General features: G+C 36.2%; 1 protein-coding gene across 9 annotated transcripts in view; it reads right to left on the bottom strand.

Annotated features, from left to right (window-relative positions):
- Nucleotides 1-16,825, bottom strand: part of STK31 (serine/threonine kinase 31) — an 87,190-nt gene extending 70,365 nt beyond the window's left edge. For 2 of the 9 annotated variants that reach the window (XM_025993342.2, XM_025993343.2), the window contains exons 1-6: nt 16,604-16,825; nt 15,149-15,195; nt 15,010-15,062; nt 9,259-9,357; nt 6,269-6,343; nt 4,659-4,817 (exon numbers count right to left, since the gene is read on the bottom strand). In XM_025993342.2, coding sequence (XP_025849127.1) covers nt 4,659-4,817; nt 6,269-6,343; nt 9,259-9,357; nt 15,010-15,062; nt 15,149-15,195; nt 16,604-16,653 — 483 coding nt within the window. In that variant the 5' untranslated portion in view covers nt 16,654-16,825. Of the gene's footprint in view, nt 1-4,658; nt 4,818-6,268; nt 6,344-9,258; nt 9,358-15,009; nt 15,063-15,148; nt 15,196-16,049; nt 16,262-16,603 lie in introns of those variants that run through there. The other 7 variants (XM_072764559.1, XM_072764561.1, XM_072764554.1 and 4 more) reach the window with 6 other exon arrangements.
- Nucleotides 16,826-17,231: the final 406 nt, after the last annotated feature.

The following is a 17,231-nucleotide window of genomic DNA, read 5'->3' as shown; positions in this document are numbered from 1 at the left end:
TTTTTAAATGCATAAAATAAAAAACATAGCATTACAGAAAAAATTACCTATGATACATTTTAACCCCAATTTAAAAACCCCTGGATCTGGAAGGGTGCACCTGGAAGGGCAGAAGGCAGCAAACTATAAATGCTCAAGGATCATCAACCATCCAAAAAAAACAAAAAATGTTTTTTTAATCCACAAACCAAAATGACAAAGTATTTTAAGTTTACAAAAACGGGTTTTACAAATTTTTCCAATCATAAAATTTTAAAATACATACATCCTGAGAGGCTTGAATTTTCCAAGAATACTAATATAGATAGCAAAGATGATTCAGAAGGCATCACCAACAAATGAGATCAAACAAGCAAAGTTAACAAACTCAAAATATAATTCATAAAAATGTATCAGATTAAGATTCCGATCAATCAGAATGTGGTTTTGGGTTAATCTCTTTCACACAGAAACTTTGGTTTCAACTGATGTGAAATGCTAGGGTTCAGGAATGATCAAGAAAGAATTCCTGAGACATCTTGGGTGCAAAAAGGTGGTTTTATTAAAGCACGGGGACAGGATCCGTGGGCAGAATGCTGCACTGGGGTCAGGAGGAGTGACCCATTACAGACTTTCAGGTTGGGAGGGGGTCAGGGATAGCATGACAGCATTAAGTCCCTAAGGAATTCAGAAGCAAGGTTTCCAGGGCCTTGAGGGGCTAGCTGTTGTTAGGAAAAGGTAACTTATTATTGTCTAGTAAAACCTTAGTCATGAGATCCTTCAGGTGTTTATCAGTGGGCCATTTGCTTTGAGGATGACTGCTAGCATGTATCTTGGGGGTGAGAGGTGGGCAGAGATAAAGGAAATCTCCAAAGGAATTTTTACATGTTAAAGGAGACTTAGAGGATCTTGGAGATCGAGCTAATATGAAGCTAAGGCTGCCTTTTGCTTTTAGCAAAGTATTAACAAGGAGACAGTTAAGTTCCTAGAGGAAGGTCACTCTGCCTGTCCCAAGGACTTGTCAATGGCTGTAAATTTTAAGGAAATTTAATTTTTTTTCTTTTGCCTTTGTTCACATCATCACCTTTATGCTGGAGGTCTATGTAAAATCAAGTATGACTTCCATTCCTAACCAATGTTAATGGGAGTGACAGTGTCTGAGAATTATTGGAATATGCAAAATTCTTAATATTTCAAGAAACTCTGTCTTTGGGCAACAGATTTAAATGCAAATAATCTATTTTCTACAAGAGTTCCAATCACGTAAAGCTGAATGTTCTAAAGGTATACTACTCCTACTTTAAATGTTTTATACAAAAATCTGATTTTTAGACTTTTCTCTGAGGTCAAATTCCATTATGTCACCAATCACATTTAGTTCTTCAACAAAATTCTTCCCAAATCATATACAATCCACAAAGACAGAACACCCTAAACTTGGAATAAAATCTAACTTCTTCTCCTAAAATCTAACAAAAAAAATAACCAAATAGAGGATTACACAGGTTTTTTAATATTATACTTTGCCATAAATACATATTCTACATATTCTTTTTTAAATGTCAAATATTTAGTTTTTATAATGAGAAATGTTAGAGTTCCATTAAATCCTGCAAGAAAAAGAAATATATTTATCTATTTTTAAAACACACTTAGGTATCTTTTTAAAAAATCTGGCGATTGTTTTAGAACACAAAGCCTTTGGGATGCCTGGATCAGGGCGTGATCTCTGGGATCTGGGATTGAGTCCAGCATCCTGATTCTCCCTCTGCCTGTGTCTCTGCCTGTCTCTCATGAATGAATAAAACAGTCTTTAAACACACACACACACACAGCTTTCAACGATTAAAAAAAGGATGAATGATGTCATTTTTCTAAGATATATTTCATTGTGTTTCTAAACTGGTAAGCTTTATTCAGAAACAAAAAAAAGCATCCCTTGCTTGCTACTTTAGTCTACCTAATCTTGTCTGGATATATTAGAAAAAAAGACTAAAAAGCCTTTAATCTGTTAAACCCAAATTCCATCTTTCGATCTCATTCCCTGGTTCTACATAAATTTTTTAAAATAAGGAAGGCATTTAGGACGTAAATCTTCATTTGATCTACAGCAGTTATAACCACTATTATGAGTTATGAATTTCAACTGTGCTATAACATAAGAAAGTGTTGGTTTAAAAATACTGAAGGTATTCCAGTGCCTAGGTCACCCTCTGGAAGCCTCTCTTCTCTCTCACTCACTTTCTTTATATTTAAACTAACTCCCTACTACTCATTTATTTGTTCAAATGCTAGGTTAAGTTTGGATGCTCACCTAACATTCAACACGCAAAAGCAAGGAGAACGGGCATAGAAAAATGAATAAAATATTGTCTCTATTAAGACAGTCTTGGGTAGCCCCAGTGGTGCAGTGGTTTAGCGCCGCCTGCAGCCCGAGGTGTGATCCTGGAGATCCGGGATCAAGTCCCACGTCGGGCTTCCTGTACGGAGCCTGCTTCTCCCTCTGCCTCTTTCTCACTCTCTCTGAATAAATAAATAAATCTTTAAAAAAGAAAAAAAAAAGACAGTCTTATCGCTGTAAACCCACTATCTTGGGGAGGGGAAAAATGCAATTCTACATGCCTTACTACTGAGTGACTGAAACAGATGCAGGGGAATGGATAGTGGGTATTAGCAAAGGACTTTATATAGGAAATTATATTTGAGCCTTGAGCTGAGAATTAATGGCTAAATATGTTTTTTGTTTTCCAGAAAACGTCCAGTTTGCTATACAGCTGAACTCTAATCAGTACTCTTTTTACTAACTTAACCATGCAAATACAAATAGTATCAACTGTAAAGAATCTATAAAGCATACAAAACATTCCCAATAATTAAAGTTTACTCCTCAGTCCTAAAACTAACTTTTAAAAATGACTTCTTAAAAAAAATAAAAATAAAAAAAAATAAAAATGACTTCTTATCCTTGATTCAGGTTTGTTTCAATCAACATAAATTTTACATCATCTTACTATAAGAATAGCAACAGACTTGATTTCCAGCTCTCATCCAGCCATAATTAGCTTTATGACTTTAAAAAAGTCATCTAATTGTTCTAGACCCAATTTCTTTATTTGTAAAATAACAAAGTGAGAGCAGATAATTTCTAAGGTCAGCAAATTTAAGATTCTAGAGTTTTAGGCATACAAGAAATTCAAAACAAACCTCGCCTTGGTCAAAACATCTATATTAAAGGAAAACATAAAAAACTTCAGATTTGGGATCCCTGGGTGGCGCAGCGGTTTGGCGCCTGCCTTTGGCCCAGGGCGCGATCCTGGAGACCCGGGATCGAGTCCCACGTCGGGCTCCCGGTGCATGGAGCCTGCTTCTCCCTCTGCCTGTGTCTCTGCCTCTCTCTCTATCTCTCTGTGACTATCATAGATAAATAAAAAAAATTAAAAAAAAATTTAAAAAAAAAAAACAAAAAACTTCAGATTTTTAAACCATAAACTCAGGGGTGTAATTTTACAGTAATATCTAAGCTTTATTTTTTTTTTTTAATATCTAAGCTTTACTCTGTATTTATGAACGTCTGAGTTCCAAGAACAGAAATGTTTCTTATAAGTAGCTATACTGCAGACAAAGCTATACCCAACAACCCCTAAGATTCTCAAAACAAAACAAAATGGAAACAAAAAGGTTTCTGAATCTTACTATTCCATATAGTACTGGTTAAAACATTTTTACATAAGTTATTTGAGCTGCTAAAAAAAAATACAAATCTGATTATTTAGCAATAGTATCTCAACAGCAGTAATACCCACCAAAAGAGTATCATTATTGCACCGGAGATTTGAAAGGAGGAAGAATTCCCAGAAGACTACCTCTAAAATTATCAGGTGGCTGCCAGAATTAGGCTACTAACCCGAATTTAATTGAAATGGATACAAACTGAAATCTATATAAAACACCACTGAAAACTACTACACCAAACAGTATGAACCCTTGCCAAAGTGATAAAAATTTGACTAATTCACAACTCCACTAATTTCAGTTTTGTGGTATTTATGGCCAGGGCTAAGTTAAAGATCACTTTTATTTATTTATTTTATTTTTTTTTTTTTTAATTTATGATAGTCATACAGAGAGAGAGAGAGAGGCAGAGACACAGGCAGAGGGAGAAGCAGGCTCCATGCACCGGGAGCCCGATGTGGGATTCGATCCCGGGTCTCCAGGATCGCGCCCTGAGCCAAAGGCAGGCGCCAAACCGCTGCGCCACCCAGGGATCCCTTTTTTTTTTTTTTTTTTTTTTATTGAAGATCACTTTTATTTAATAAATACTTTCTCAAAAGCAAGAGATAACAGTAATTATATTCATCATTTTCTCCATCATTGACTCTCTTAAACAGTCACATGAGAAGAATCTACACTTACTATGTAAATATATACACATACCTATCACTCTGATAATCACATTCACCTAGCAAAGAGGAACACAAATAATTGCTTTGAATTATTCTATAATTCATATTTTATAATTATTACAATTACTTTTGAATTATCCTATAATTCATATTTTCACTAATTTATACAAGCTTTTTATATTAAAGAAAATCAGCAAAATTTAACTACATTTATATTTTGTTTCAAGCATACAGCTTTACTTCCATTAACAAAAATATTTAAAATCTGTGACTTGCCTGATCAAACTGGGTAACTTCTTGGCCAGATGGAATCTGCAGTCCCCAAAGCCTGTATTTTTTGGCAACACTAGAAAATTGCAGATCCAAAGGAATCTCAACTATATCAGATCGATTCAGAATTTCAGTATTTCCATAGTCAATGTATCTCACCAGACACTAGGAAAAAAATGAGACAAATACTAACACAAAACTTAGATTAAACATCTCCAAAGAAACTACGAATTTGCTTTCTGTTAATTACCTATAAATCAAAACAGCATTTTACCTCAAATTGACAAAAACAAGAGCTCCAACAATATCCTCAAAATAAGAAAATCAATAGTCTATCAGATCCCAGGAACTTCCATTTAACTAGTTAACAACAAATGCCAAACAGTACTATTTCCAACAGTACCATTTCTCATTTTGGCTTTTTTTTTTAAAAACAGCTAGTATTTCAATAAACATAAATCTGTGATGCTTATGACCTCTCCTAACTCAAATGTTAAAATCAATCAACATTCCTAAATTCAAGTTGGAAACAGTAAAATCTGAAAAGAAAGGCCAAACTATCAAACTTCCTTGGATAAAATTAAACCCACCCCAGGTGTCAAACCTAGGAAATGAATCAAATTCACCCTCACCTCCAGTTCTGTATCTAATTTAGAAAGTAACAAAAGAAAAAGAGTTTATATCACAAGGTCAAAAGCCATCTTGCCCCTTACTTTAAAAAAGTTAAAGCCCAGGCAAAAACAAACACAATATATCTCCAGTTGTCAAACAGTGAGGAGAACGTCTAATTAGGTCTATTTCACTAAGATAAACCATTAGCTAGGATGGTAATAAATCAATAAACTTTTTTAAAGTTATTCTGAGCATTATTCAAATTGTTTCATCTCATCTCCTTATTACACTTTAAAAAATTTATAAAATATATACACAAGAAAATATTTTTAAATCCAGTAAAGCAATACAAGAAAAAAAAAACAGTAAAGGAAAGCCTACAGAGATGTTTTTACACAGGCTGCAAAGTGCAACTGCCACCAGCTATTCTGAATCTCATCTCCACAAATCTTAAAATCTCCCTTGAGTTCATAATGTAAAAAAATCAAATACACAAGGAAAATTCATTACATTCAACCAAAGCATGAGAAAGCAGCAAGCAAATCTTCATTAATAATATGCAAATCAACTAAGCAAAAGATAAAAAGAACTTCTTAAGGATAGATCAAATGTTCTTTCCCTACTCAATCTTAATAGAATGAACTTTTAAAAGTTATTTAGCAAGGATCAAACATTAATGATTAAGAACCACTGGTCAGCAAATATCATCTACAAATTACGTAATCTACTCTTGGACAATCTGTGGAGATTATATGACAATTTAAATTCAGAAGAATATTCCTGAACCTGACCTGGATTTTTTTTAAGCTATTTATTTCTTTTCTGTTCACCAGGAAAAAAACATGTTTTAATCAATTTATAAGTTCAATTGAACCAGATCTTATTACTACTATGTATAAGCAAAGAAGGGCTAAATAAGCATCATATTTTGGAAACAAGATAATCATTACTCAGGGCAAAAAAAAAACAAAAAACAAAAAAAAAAGCTGAACACTTGTTCCTGCCTTTTCATCACTGATGATTTTCAGTACTTTGCATCTGTACCAACATTTATCTTCAGAAAATAATCCACCATAAATCTGTAAAGAGAAAAAGAAAGTGAAATTACTTGGCATTTTAATGATTCAAAGCATGCTATTGATCTATTGATCAGAATAATGGTTAGCATTTATTAAGTACTTACTATACGGCAATAAGCACTTTATATACAACTTATTTTATTCTCACAAATGTATGAGGCAGATATATTGTGTTCACCATTATAGGCCCAAAGTCATGAACCAGTAAGCAACAGAATCAGAATTCAAAGTCAGGCAATCTGACTTCAGAGTCCATAATGCAATTCTGCTTCCAAAAACAAAGAGGAAAGACATAAAAACAAAATTCAAAAGGAAGCATAAGCATCAAAGTCTTAAAATCACGCTGTTTCAATATCTGAAGACATAACTGGTACAATTAATTGTTCTTAAAATATAAACATGCCAAGTACATACCACTTAAGTCTAATTCACAACCATGTGGGAAATCCATGTGTCCTACCAGCCAAGAAAAAATTTTAGACTTTTTACTTTTTATAAAAAGACTCTAGTGCTATTAAATGAATAAAATTAAATTAGATATCCTTAATACTGAATTTTCATATAAGTTTATGTTAATTTAATTACGTTTAATTTTAAAAAACAAAGGAAAATTTACATACTTCAAGACCTCAGCACTATTGACATTTCAAACAGAATAATTCTTTGGCAAGGAAATGGGTCACAGGCTCTCTGTCCTGTGCACTGCAGGATTAGCAGCCTCCCCCTTGGCCTCTACCTACAAGATGCCAGGTGCATACCCTCCAGTTGTAGCAACCAAAAATGTCTCCAGATATCGCCAAGTATCACCTGAGGGTGGGAGTGAAGAATACAAAATCGCCCAGGTTGATAACCACTTTAAATCAAACATTTTCAATGCAGGAAATTTCATTCCCAAGGGAATGAAAACTGGTTCAGGGGTAAGGGGTGTCTTCAAATTTACAATGGTTTATATCATTCCAAAGTTCAAACCTACCTGAAAACATAAACATACAATATGATTGTCAATATGTCTTGAAGGAAGGAGAATCATTAGGGGAAAAAATGCCTTAGAAGGGCATAATGAAAAGTTGAGGAACACTGCTTTAAGTGAAATAGAAAATTACTTTTAGGTATATCACTCTGAGGTAGGACAAACTCAGAGATTCTGAAGCAAAAGACATATACAGTATGAAATACAAAAATCCTCAACTCCCCAAAGCAACAAAGTACAATCAATTCAGACACACAACAGATATCTAACAGCAAATGTTACAAAGGATAGATGTGTTCAATAAGCACTAATTCTGATTCCCTCAGCTAACCTTCAACAACTGGAGGTCAAGAGAGGGCACAAGCAGCATGGTACACTATCCTAACTATCCTACTTCATTTTTCAGCAAGCAAAAAAATCCTAAAAATTTACAAATTGCATTCCCTTATCCATTCTGATGTTCCATGCCAAGCTACATTCTTTCCTTCTAATTTCTTCTTTTTGCACATTTTTATATATGCCATCAGGATTTTAATTATTTTAAAATAAAACAGAAGCACATTATTAAAAGAAAATCAAAATACATCAAAAAGGGTAAAGAGTAAGACTTCCTTCCCAAACCTCTTCACCATGCACCTCCTGAAAAGAATTTTACATTTACACTAATTTTACATATGTGCTAGAATGTTTATGCTTTTTATTTACACAAATGGGCTCCTTTTACATACACTATTCTATACACTTAATTCCATATCAAAATATAATGTCTAGCCCTCTTACTTAAATAACCAGAGCTCTGAGCTGGGTGATGCAAACAAGGCATCCATGACACAATTTTTTTTTTAAGATTTTATTTATTTATTCATGAGACACACAGACGAGGCACAGGGAGAAGCAGGCTCCATGGAGGAAGCCGAATGTGGAACGATCTTGGGATGCCGGGATCATGCCCTGAGCCAAAGGCAGACACTCAACTGCTGAGCCACCCAGGCATCCCACATGACACAAAATTTAAATAGGCACTCACTCTGTGCCTTAGAGTGCCTCCTTTAATTTAAATACCTCCTCATCACTCTCATACTTTGCTGGTAAGAATGAAAACTAGTTCAATATTTCACCAAACTATTTGGCTAGTATCTACCAAAGTGAAGCTTGCCTCCTGTATGACTTAGCAATTCTACTCCTAGGTATAAACTCAAAAGAATTAATACATCCAACAAAAAGCTATATAAGTATTTCACAGTAGCTTAATTGACAGTAATACAAACAATGCAAATGTCCATCAAAGGAGAATAATGGTGTATTTACACAATGAAATTTGCATAGCTTAAAAAGGAACTACCAAGACACAAATATGCACAATATGGAAGAATCTCAGAAACTGCTGGATGAAGCCAGACATACACAAGAGAGTACATACTGTATTTAAGAACAGTCAAGTGAATCTATGATGACATAATTCAGAATAATTAACTCTTGTCAGAGGGACTACTGACCAAGAATTGACTGAGAAAGGGCCTGCAGGAATTTTCTGGGACGATGGACTGTATTGATCTGGGTGATTATATAGATGCATAGATACATAAAAATTCATTCAGCTATACAGCTAAGACATGAACACATTACTGTATGTCTTAAGTTATTTAAAAAAAGAAAAGATCGTTAAACTACTCTATAAAGATAACTTTTACGGATTTTTTTTTTTTTCCAATCCATAACAAACGCAAGGATTCTATCTTGTTCACCACTGTATACTCAATGCTTACCTGGTACATGGCATATAGTCCATAAGTATTTTTTAAAGAATAAACTTCCTATGACTACAGTTTACATAAGTTCTAAAAATCTGCCCTTTCTGTTCAAAAAATTCCAACAATTATAAAATCTAAGACATAAAAAAGCTATCAAGAGAGATGAAATAATTATATCCAAGAATATTACTCACCTTCTTTGGATCAAGATTCCCAAAAACTGAATTGGCATGGGGACAAACTTCAGAGAGTGAACAACCAATCTTCATAATATCCTTATTTCTACTAATACTCTAGAAGGAAGAATAGTTGTATTATAAAATTCGGTAAACTATTATTTGACGGTGTTACATAATTGAGAGTTCTATTAGCATAATACTTAAAAGATTCTGAAGCATTAGAAATTAAATCAAATTAGGGGTGTCTAGGTGGCTCACTCGGTTAAGTGTCTACTTTCAGCTCAGGTTGTGATCTTGAGGTCCTGGGATCGAACTTGCATGGGGCTCCCTGCTTGGCAGAGAGTCTGCTTCTCCTCTCTGTCCCTCCCCTCATTCATGTTCTCTCTCTAAAATAAAAATCTTTTAAAAAAAATCAAATTCTTACAGCAGTATTTTTTGTAATTCAAATGAATTCTTGTAAGAAATGGTTCTAGGTAAGGAATTTTTACTTTGCAGTGAGTTCAAATTACTTGGAATTCAAACTAAGAAATCAAATACTATTAAATCATGAGAAGAGGTAACTTTATATTTTTTAAAGATTTATTTATTCATGACAGAGAGAGAGAGAGAGGTAGAGACACAGGAGGAGGGAGAAGCAGGCTCCATGGCGGGAGCCCCACATGGGACTCGATCCCGGGACTCCAGGATCACGCCCTGGGCCAAAGGCAGGCGCTAAACCGCTGAGCCACCCAGGGATCCCCGAGAAGAGGTAACTTTAAACAACTATCTCTGGATTGTTCTTCAGATCAAATTCTAATTGCTCAAAATAGACAGCATTTTTTAGTCAAATAACATGAGTTTTCTCTTATATTTGTTGCTGGGTAAAGGAAACAAATGTAAAAAATTTCAAAATGAAAAAAAAAATTTTCAAAATGTAGGGGTGCCTGGGTGGCTCAGTTGGTTGAGTGTCTGCCTTTGGCTCAGGTCATGATCCCGGCATCCTGGGATCAAGTCCCACACTGGGCTCCCTGTTCAGCAGGGAGCCTGCTTCTCCCTCTACCCCTTCCCCTGCTGGTTGTGCTCTGCCTCATGCTCTCTTTCAAATAAACAAATTTTTTAAAAATTTCAAAATGTATATGATTCACTATACACAAATACTGCAGTCTAGGTAATAAATTCATTTCTCATGGATATAGGCTAAAATTCTGAAACTCTTTTAAAATAGTTTAAGTATATACTACAATTGAACAAATAGTATATATACCATAATGATAGCAGGGAGGAAGAAATTACAAACAAGGGGAGAAGGCTAGTATGATCTTGCACTGTTAGATGAAAACTGGAAGGTATTCGTATGAACTCATAGTAGGCATCAGTATGTGTATACGTATTTGTGTAGGTGTATATGCATACATGAAAAGAAAACACAAAAATATAGATGTGTATATGTGTAAGTTTTCATAAATATATATTTCCCAGCTCTTTCTGCTGAAAGGGCCTAAAAATCAATGACACTCCTGTAGCAATAAGCAAAAACCTAGTGTCCAGATCTTGATTTCTAAACATCATTCTCCAATAAAAGGAATCAGAGTTCCTTGGAAAGTGATAGATTTCAGGAGTTAGGAAAGTAAACGATGATCCTGGAACTTCTGGTGGTGCCAGAAAGTAAAGAAATACTCAAAAAAGAAATGGAGGCATGTTTAAAAGGCATAGCAGCCAATGTAAACAACCTCTTGATGCCCAAAGCTGGAATAATTCAAACAAAATAGTGACAGAATTGGTTTATAACCCATGGAATAAATAACCATGAGCCCATATTTCTTTAAATAATTGAATAAATGACTGAAGCAGATAGAGTTCTTCCTTACAGAAGAATTCCAATTAATAAATGCAGCTGGGAGAAACAGAAAATCTTTAGGCAAAGACCATAGTAATAAATAATAAAATTTGTGGATGAAAAGGTAGAAGAAAAACAAGATTAGATAATTTCAATGTATCTCCCTCTAAAACATCAATTAAAAAAGAACTTTAAAGTGAAGGAACTCAGCAGTGAATGAACACCTTAAACAAGCGAAGCAACCTCATTTTCAATAATGACATAGCAATACCATGAATCCCCAATATGATACACTAACAAGGACACGGTATCATTTCTGTAGTATTATTGCCAATCTATGAAAAACTATCAAATCTAAACTAAGGAATATTCTATTAAATAACCAGTACTCATCAAAAATGTCAGTCATGAAAGACAAAAATAAATAAAAGAATTATCAAAGTCAGAGGAGGGGATCCCTTGGCTCAGCGGTTTAGCGCCTGCCTTCGGCCCAGGGTGTGATCCTGGAGTCCGAGGATCAAGTCGCGCATCCAGCTCCCTGCATGGAGCCTGCTTCTCCCTCTGCCTGTGTCTCTGCCTTTCTCTCTGTATCTCTCATGAATAAATAAATAAAATCCTAAAAAAAATTTTTTTTCTTAATGTCAGAGGAGACTAAAAATACAGGACAACTAAATACAATGTGGGATCTTGGAAGAGAAAAATACACAATGAAAAAATTCCTGAAATTTGAGTAAGGGCTGCAGTTAACAACATGATACCAATGTTAGTTTCCTGGCTTTGATAATTATATTGTGGTTATGTAAAATGTTAGCAATAACCAAAGCTAGATGAAGGGTATAAAGAAAGACTGTACTAATGGCTAACAGATCCGTGAAAAAATGTTCAAAATTACTCAGCATTAGAGAACTATAAATCAAAACCACAATAAGATACCATCTCACACCAGTCAGAATGGCAAAAGTTAACAAGTCAGGAAACGAGACGTTGGCAAGGATACAGAGAAAGGGGAACCCTCTACACTGTTGGTGGGAATACAAACTGGTGCAGTCAAGCTGAAAAACAGCAACGAGGTTCCTTAAAAAGTTAAAAATAGAACTACCCTATGACCCAGCAATTGCACTACTAGGTATTTACCCAAAAGGTATAAAAATACAGATTCAAAGGGACATATGCACCCCTGTTTATAGAAGCAATGTCACAAAAGCCAAAATATGTAAAGAGCCCAGATGTACATCAACAGATGAATGGATTAATATGATGTGATACACATACATACACATACCTACACACACACACACACCCCCCGGAATATTACTCAGCCATCAAAAAAATGAAATCTTGCCATTTGCAATGATGTGGATAGAACCAGAGGATATGGGATCCCTGGGTGGCGCAGCGGTTTAGCGCCTGCCTTTGGCCCAGGGCGCGATCCTGGAGAACCGGGATTGAATCCCCATGGAGCCTGTTTCTCCCTCTGCCTATATCTCTGCCTCTCTCTCTGTGTGTGTGACTATCATAATTAAATAAAAATTAAAAAAAAAAAAAAGAACCAGAGGATATTATGCTAAACCAAGTAAGTCAGAAAAAGACAAATATATGATTTCACTCATATGTGGATTTTAAGAAGTAAAACAGATGAACATAGGGGAAGGGAAGGAAAAACAGAATAAGATAAAAACAGAGAGGGAGGTGCTTGTGTGGCTCAGTCAGTTAAGTGTCTGCCTTCAGCTCAGATCACAATCCCGGGATTCCGTGATCAAGCGCCACATCGGGCTCCTTGCTCAGCAGGAAGCCTACTTCTCCCTCTGCTCCTCAGCCCACTTGTGCTCGCTCTCTCAAATAAATAACATCTTTAAAACAAAAACAAAGAAAAAAATAGAGGGAGGCAAACCATAAGAAACTCTTAATCATAGGAAACAAACTGAGGGTTGCTAGAGGGGAGGTGGCTAGGGAGATGGGGTACCTAGGAGATGGACATTAAGGAGGGCACTTTATGTTATGAACCCTGGGTGTTCTATACAATTAAGTCACGAATTCTACCTCTGAAACTAATAATACACTATAAGTTAACTAAAATGAATTTAAATTAAAAATTCTTTAAAAAGGCTGTACTAATTTTATGACCTTCCTATAAGTGTTATTTCAAAATAAACATATACATATGTTCTTTAAAAATACATCAGCAAAATATTCAGTAAGGCTAGAAAGAACATGATTATCTCTGATTACTGGAAAAAAAAAAAAAAAACTCGGAAAGAGCCATTCCAAAGACATCATGCTGAGTATCAGTATTACTACAAAGGAAAAAAGGAAACTGAATTTAAACTGACCCAAAACACTATAGAAGAGCTGATAGGATTGAATAGTTTCTATAGACTATATGGTCTACTATCCTTAAAATATTTACTATCTTATCTTTTACAGGATAAATTTGCTGACTCCTGGTTTAAGTAATACCTCCAAATTCAATCAACAGCTTCACATAATGGTCAACTGAAATCAAAGTCTACAGCTGCACTGACCATATATAATAGCCAATACCCACTTGAAATGTAGCTAGTCTGATCGGAGATATACCCTAAGTCTAAAATACATACCAGATTTCAAAACTTAATATGAAAAAGGAAAATGAAATACCTATAAATATATCTGTGTGGACTGCATTTTGAAATATTTTAGATACACTAAGTTAAATAAAATATATTTAATATAATGTATTTCACCTGTTTCTCTTTTTAATGTGTCTGCTAAATTTCAAATTATTTATGCGGCTCACATATTTCCACTGGGCAGGGATGATCTAAAAATCTTTATTTATATATATATTTTTAAGAGATGTTGGGGAGGCAAGGGTTAGGAAGAGAATTTTAAGCAGACTTCACACCCAGTACAGAAGCCAATGTGGGGCTAGATCTCACAACCCTAAGATCATGACCTGGGCCAAAATCAAGAGCTGGATGCTTAACTGACTGAGCTACCCAGGTGCTCCTAGAAAATCTTTATGCTATCAGCTTAAGCATATTTATCACCTAAACTGGGACGCTGTTGAGAATGACACAGCTGTTACTAATACAGAGACAACTGGCATAGAATATACTGGCGTCCTTTAGAAAATATCTGCATAAGCAGAGACACAAATTACCACAAGTTTTCTATGAATATCACCCTTCTACAATGTTTTCTATATTGATTTTAAAACTCTGGGCTAATCACAGTCTTCTACAAGTTTTCTTCTCATAAATTCTATTTCCCACATTGCCAATTCACTCTACCCTCATACTGCAGGAAGTATAGAAAAATGTCATTCTCTTCCCTCTCACATCACACGCAGTTCGCAAAGTTAAAAATTAGCAAGTAATTACGTGCACTAGGGGGATTTACCTTAAATTCTGGAACATAAGCATTTTGGTGCTATTATATTTAAAACTAAGAAAACTTATCTGACTTGAAGTATGACAACAGAAAATTATAAATGTTCCACTAGTGCTTCCAATTTTATGATGAAAAAGTTATTCTATCTCAAATTCAAAACCAAGCCATTTAAAAAAAAAAAAAAAAAAAAGACACTTAAAAACATAATCTTTTAAGAAACAATTTTATAAAAGACCCCTAGATGGGGCTGTAACTTCACAAATACAAGTTTCTTAGCACATTCAGTAATTTTGCAGCCTAGCTTTTTGGTGTTCAATTGAGTGTAATACTGAAACCACAATTATAATCTTGCTTTCTTTTTTAACTCAGTGTATTATAAGCATACTACTCATAAGGCAGATAGTAAGTCTCAGCTGTAGCCACTTGTCTTCTAATTTCTTGTGTTAATGCAAAGAATAATGAGGCACTGAGAATGACAAGGATATCTGTATTTGGGGGGTTTTATTTTTGTTTTTGTTGGGCAGAACCTGGGTTAGTGGAGGAAGGAGAGGGAGGAGGAAATCAATCAGGCTATTTACCTGGGCCCAAAATGTTACTGCATCTTCCACATGACTTCCAACCACATCTTCAACTAAAACCAAATCAAAATGCAATGAAAATTAGAAATTAATCAAAACCATGTAGCTCTTACATCGAAAAATAATTTGGGGTCAGTACCTTTATTGTAATGCTTATCTTCCTCCATCTGGACAATTCCTGAAAAGCTAAAACAATACCTTGAATTTAGTTCTAAAAATCTGTGCATTTACAATGAATAACGACTATATAATGTTCAAATTCATACAGGTATGTTTTTTTTTTTTTCCTAAATAATCAAAATTCAAACTCTTACCAAAAAAGACCTCAGGGATTTTCTTCAATATTTAATTCTTTTATCTGAGAATACTGTATTCTGCATTTCACCATATACAATCTATCTTTGAAATTCTCTCTTCCCCTAGGCTTTAACAAATTTACACTGTAGTGGATATCTAGGCATATTTAGATCAGTTACATAAATCAATACTTCAGAACAATGTGCATATTGTTTCAAAGTAACCGATGCCCTCCCAGAGGAGAGCATGGATTCTAGAGTTCAAACAAAAAGGAACACTACAAATATACAGAGAAGGAATGCTTCAGACTGGTAATCAATCTTACTTAAAAGGTACAGTGGTCTCTACTTCTGAAGATACCCCCGCAACCAAAGGCTGCAAAATGAATCAAATTTTGCCCATTACATCAAAACTAATTTTCATTACATAATATACTTTCCAGCTCCGAAATATTTCAAAACAAATGTCTACCCGTTTATCGTTTCATCATTAATGCACTTTAGGCTCTAAGAGCTTTAAAAGTTAACACTAAAGTTTCAAATGCTCTCTCAACTCTGGAAAGAGATAAATTAAGCTGTCACAAGAAAAAAAAAATCAAAAAAAAAAAGTTTCATTTCTTCTGATTTGTTACACCTGAAAAAGTTTCCTGTACATTAAGTGGCATGAATATATCTTCACAAGTACTGTTCTCCACCAATGGTTAAAAATAATAAAATTTTTAATTGAGCAAAAAGTCGTAATACCAAGTTGGAATCAGTTTGAAGAGGCTCATTTCTCTAGAAGCCACTGATTCAAACTGAAAATGTCAGAAATCCCAAGTTCATCCTTAAGACCTTATTTCAAAGGCGGTCGGGACTTCACCCACGACGACTATGAAGAAACTGACGCCGCGCCTGCTTCCGACGAAACTGGATTACCGGTCGGCACTTCCCAAACTCGAATTCATGGCAAGAATCTGGAATGGGCAGCTCCTGGTCACTCACTTTATGAGGTATTTTGAAGCTTAAATGGCACAGAACTTGCGGGCAGGGAAAATTCCACCCCACTACGGGCCCAAGAGACCCCATCTCCACCGAGAACACTCAGGCCCGAGCTACCTGCAAGCCGGTTCGCCGCCCAGCACCACCCGCAAAAGCTGGGGCGCCCTCCCCCTCAGGAGTGGGCGGCGATTCCTAGGCGAAGGCAGGCCAGGAAACGGGCCTCGGCCCATACGTGGGGCACCGAAACCGCAACGACGGGGGAAAAGACGGTCCCTTAGGTGGCCGCTACCGAACCTACCAAAATATCTACCACTGACCTCACACTTTCCGCCACAGAAGTTTTAGAAAAGTGTCCTCGGCCCCACATGCTGGGCCCTCGGCCCTCCACGCGCCACCGCAGCCAGCCGTCAGCCCGCCGTCGCGCACGTGCAGACACTTACAGCGCGCGCAGAGGCCGCTCCGGCTTCGCACTGCGCTTGCGCGCACGACGCTGCGCCTTCTGCCAAGCTTGCTGGGAGGGGCTGCTTCGTCCACGTGACAACAGAGCCTGGGGCCTGGCGCGGGGGCGGGGCCGCGCATGCGGGGAGCTGCGCACGGAGTCCGTGTCTCTGGGATTGTTTCTGGGCCTCTTCGCCCCTCGCTGGGTGTCTTGATGGCGATTCACTCTACAAGGCTTCAAATAAGGACGATAGATAGTGGTTTGGATTCCATAGTCTTTGCTAATTGGCTCACAGTGATTTAAATTTTAAAGGAGCCAAATCGGGATCCCTGGGTGGCGCAGCGGTTTGGCACCTGCCTTTGGCCCAGGGCGCGATCCTGGAGACTGCGGATCGAATCCCACGTCGGGCTCCCGGTGCATGGAGCCTGCTTCTCCCTCTGCCTGTGTCTCTGCCCCTCTCTCTCACTGTGTGCCTATCATAAATAAACTAAAAAATTTAAAAGAGC

The sequence above is a fragment of the Vulpes vulpes genome, chromosome 7 (assembly GCF_048418805.1).
Source record: "Vulpes vulpes isolate BD-2025 chromosome 7, VulVul3, whole genome shotgun sequence".
Taxonomy (NCBI): Eukaryota; Metazoa; Chordata; class Mammalia; order Carnivora; family Canidae; genus Vulpes; species Vulpes vulpes.
The sequence above is the reverse complement of the archived record's forward strand: the minus strand, read 5'-3'. Positions and strand labels throughout refer to the sequence as shown.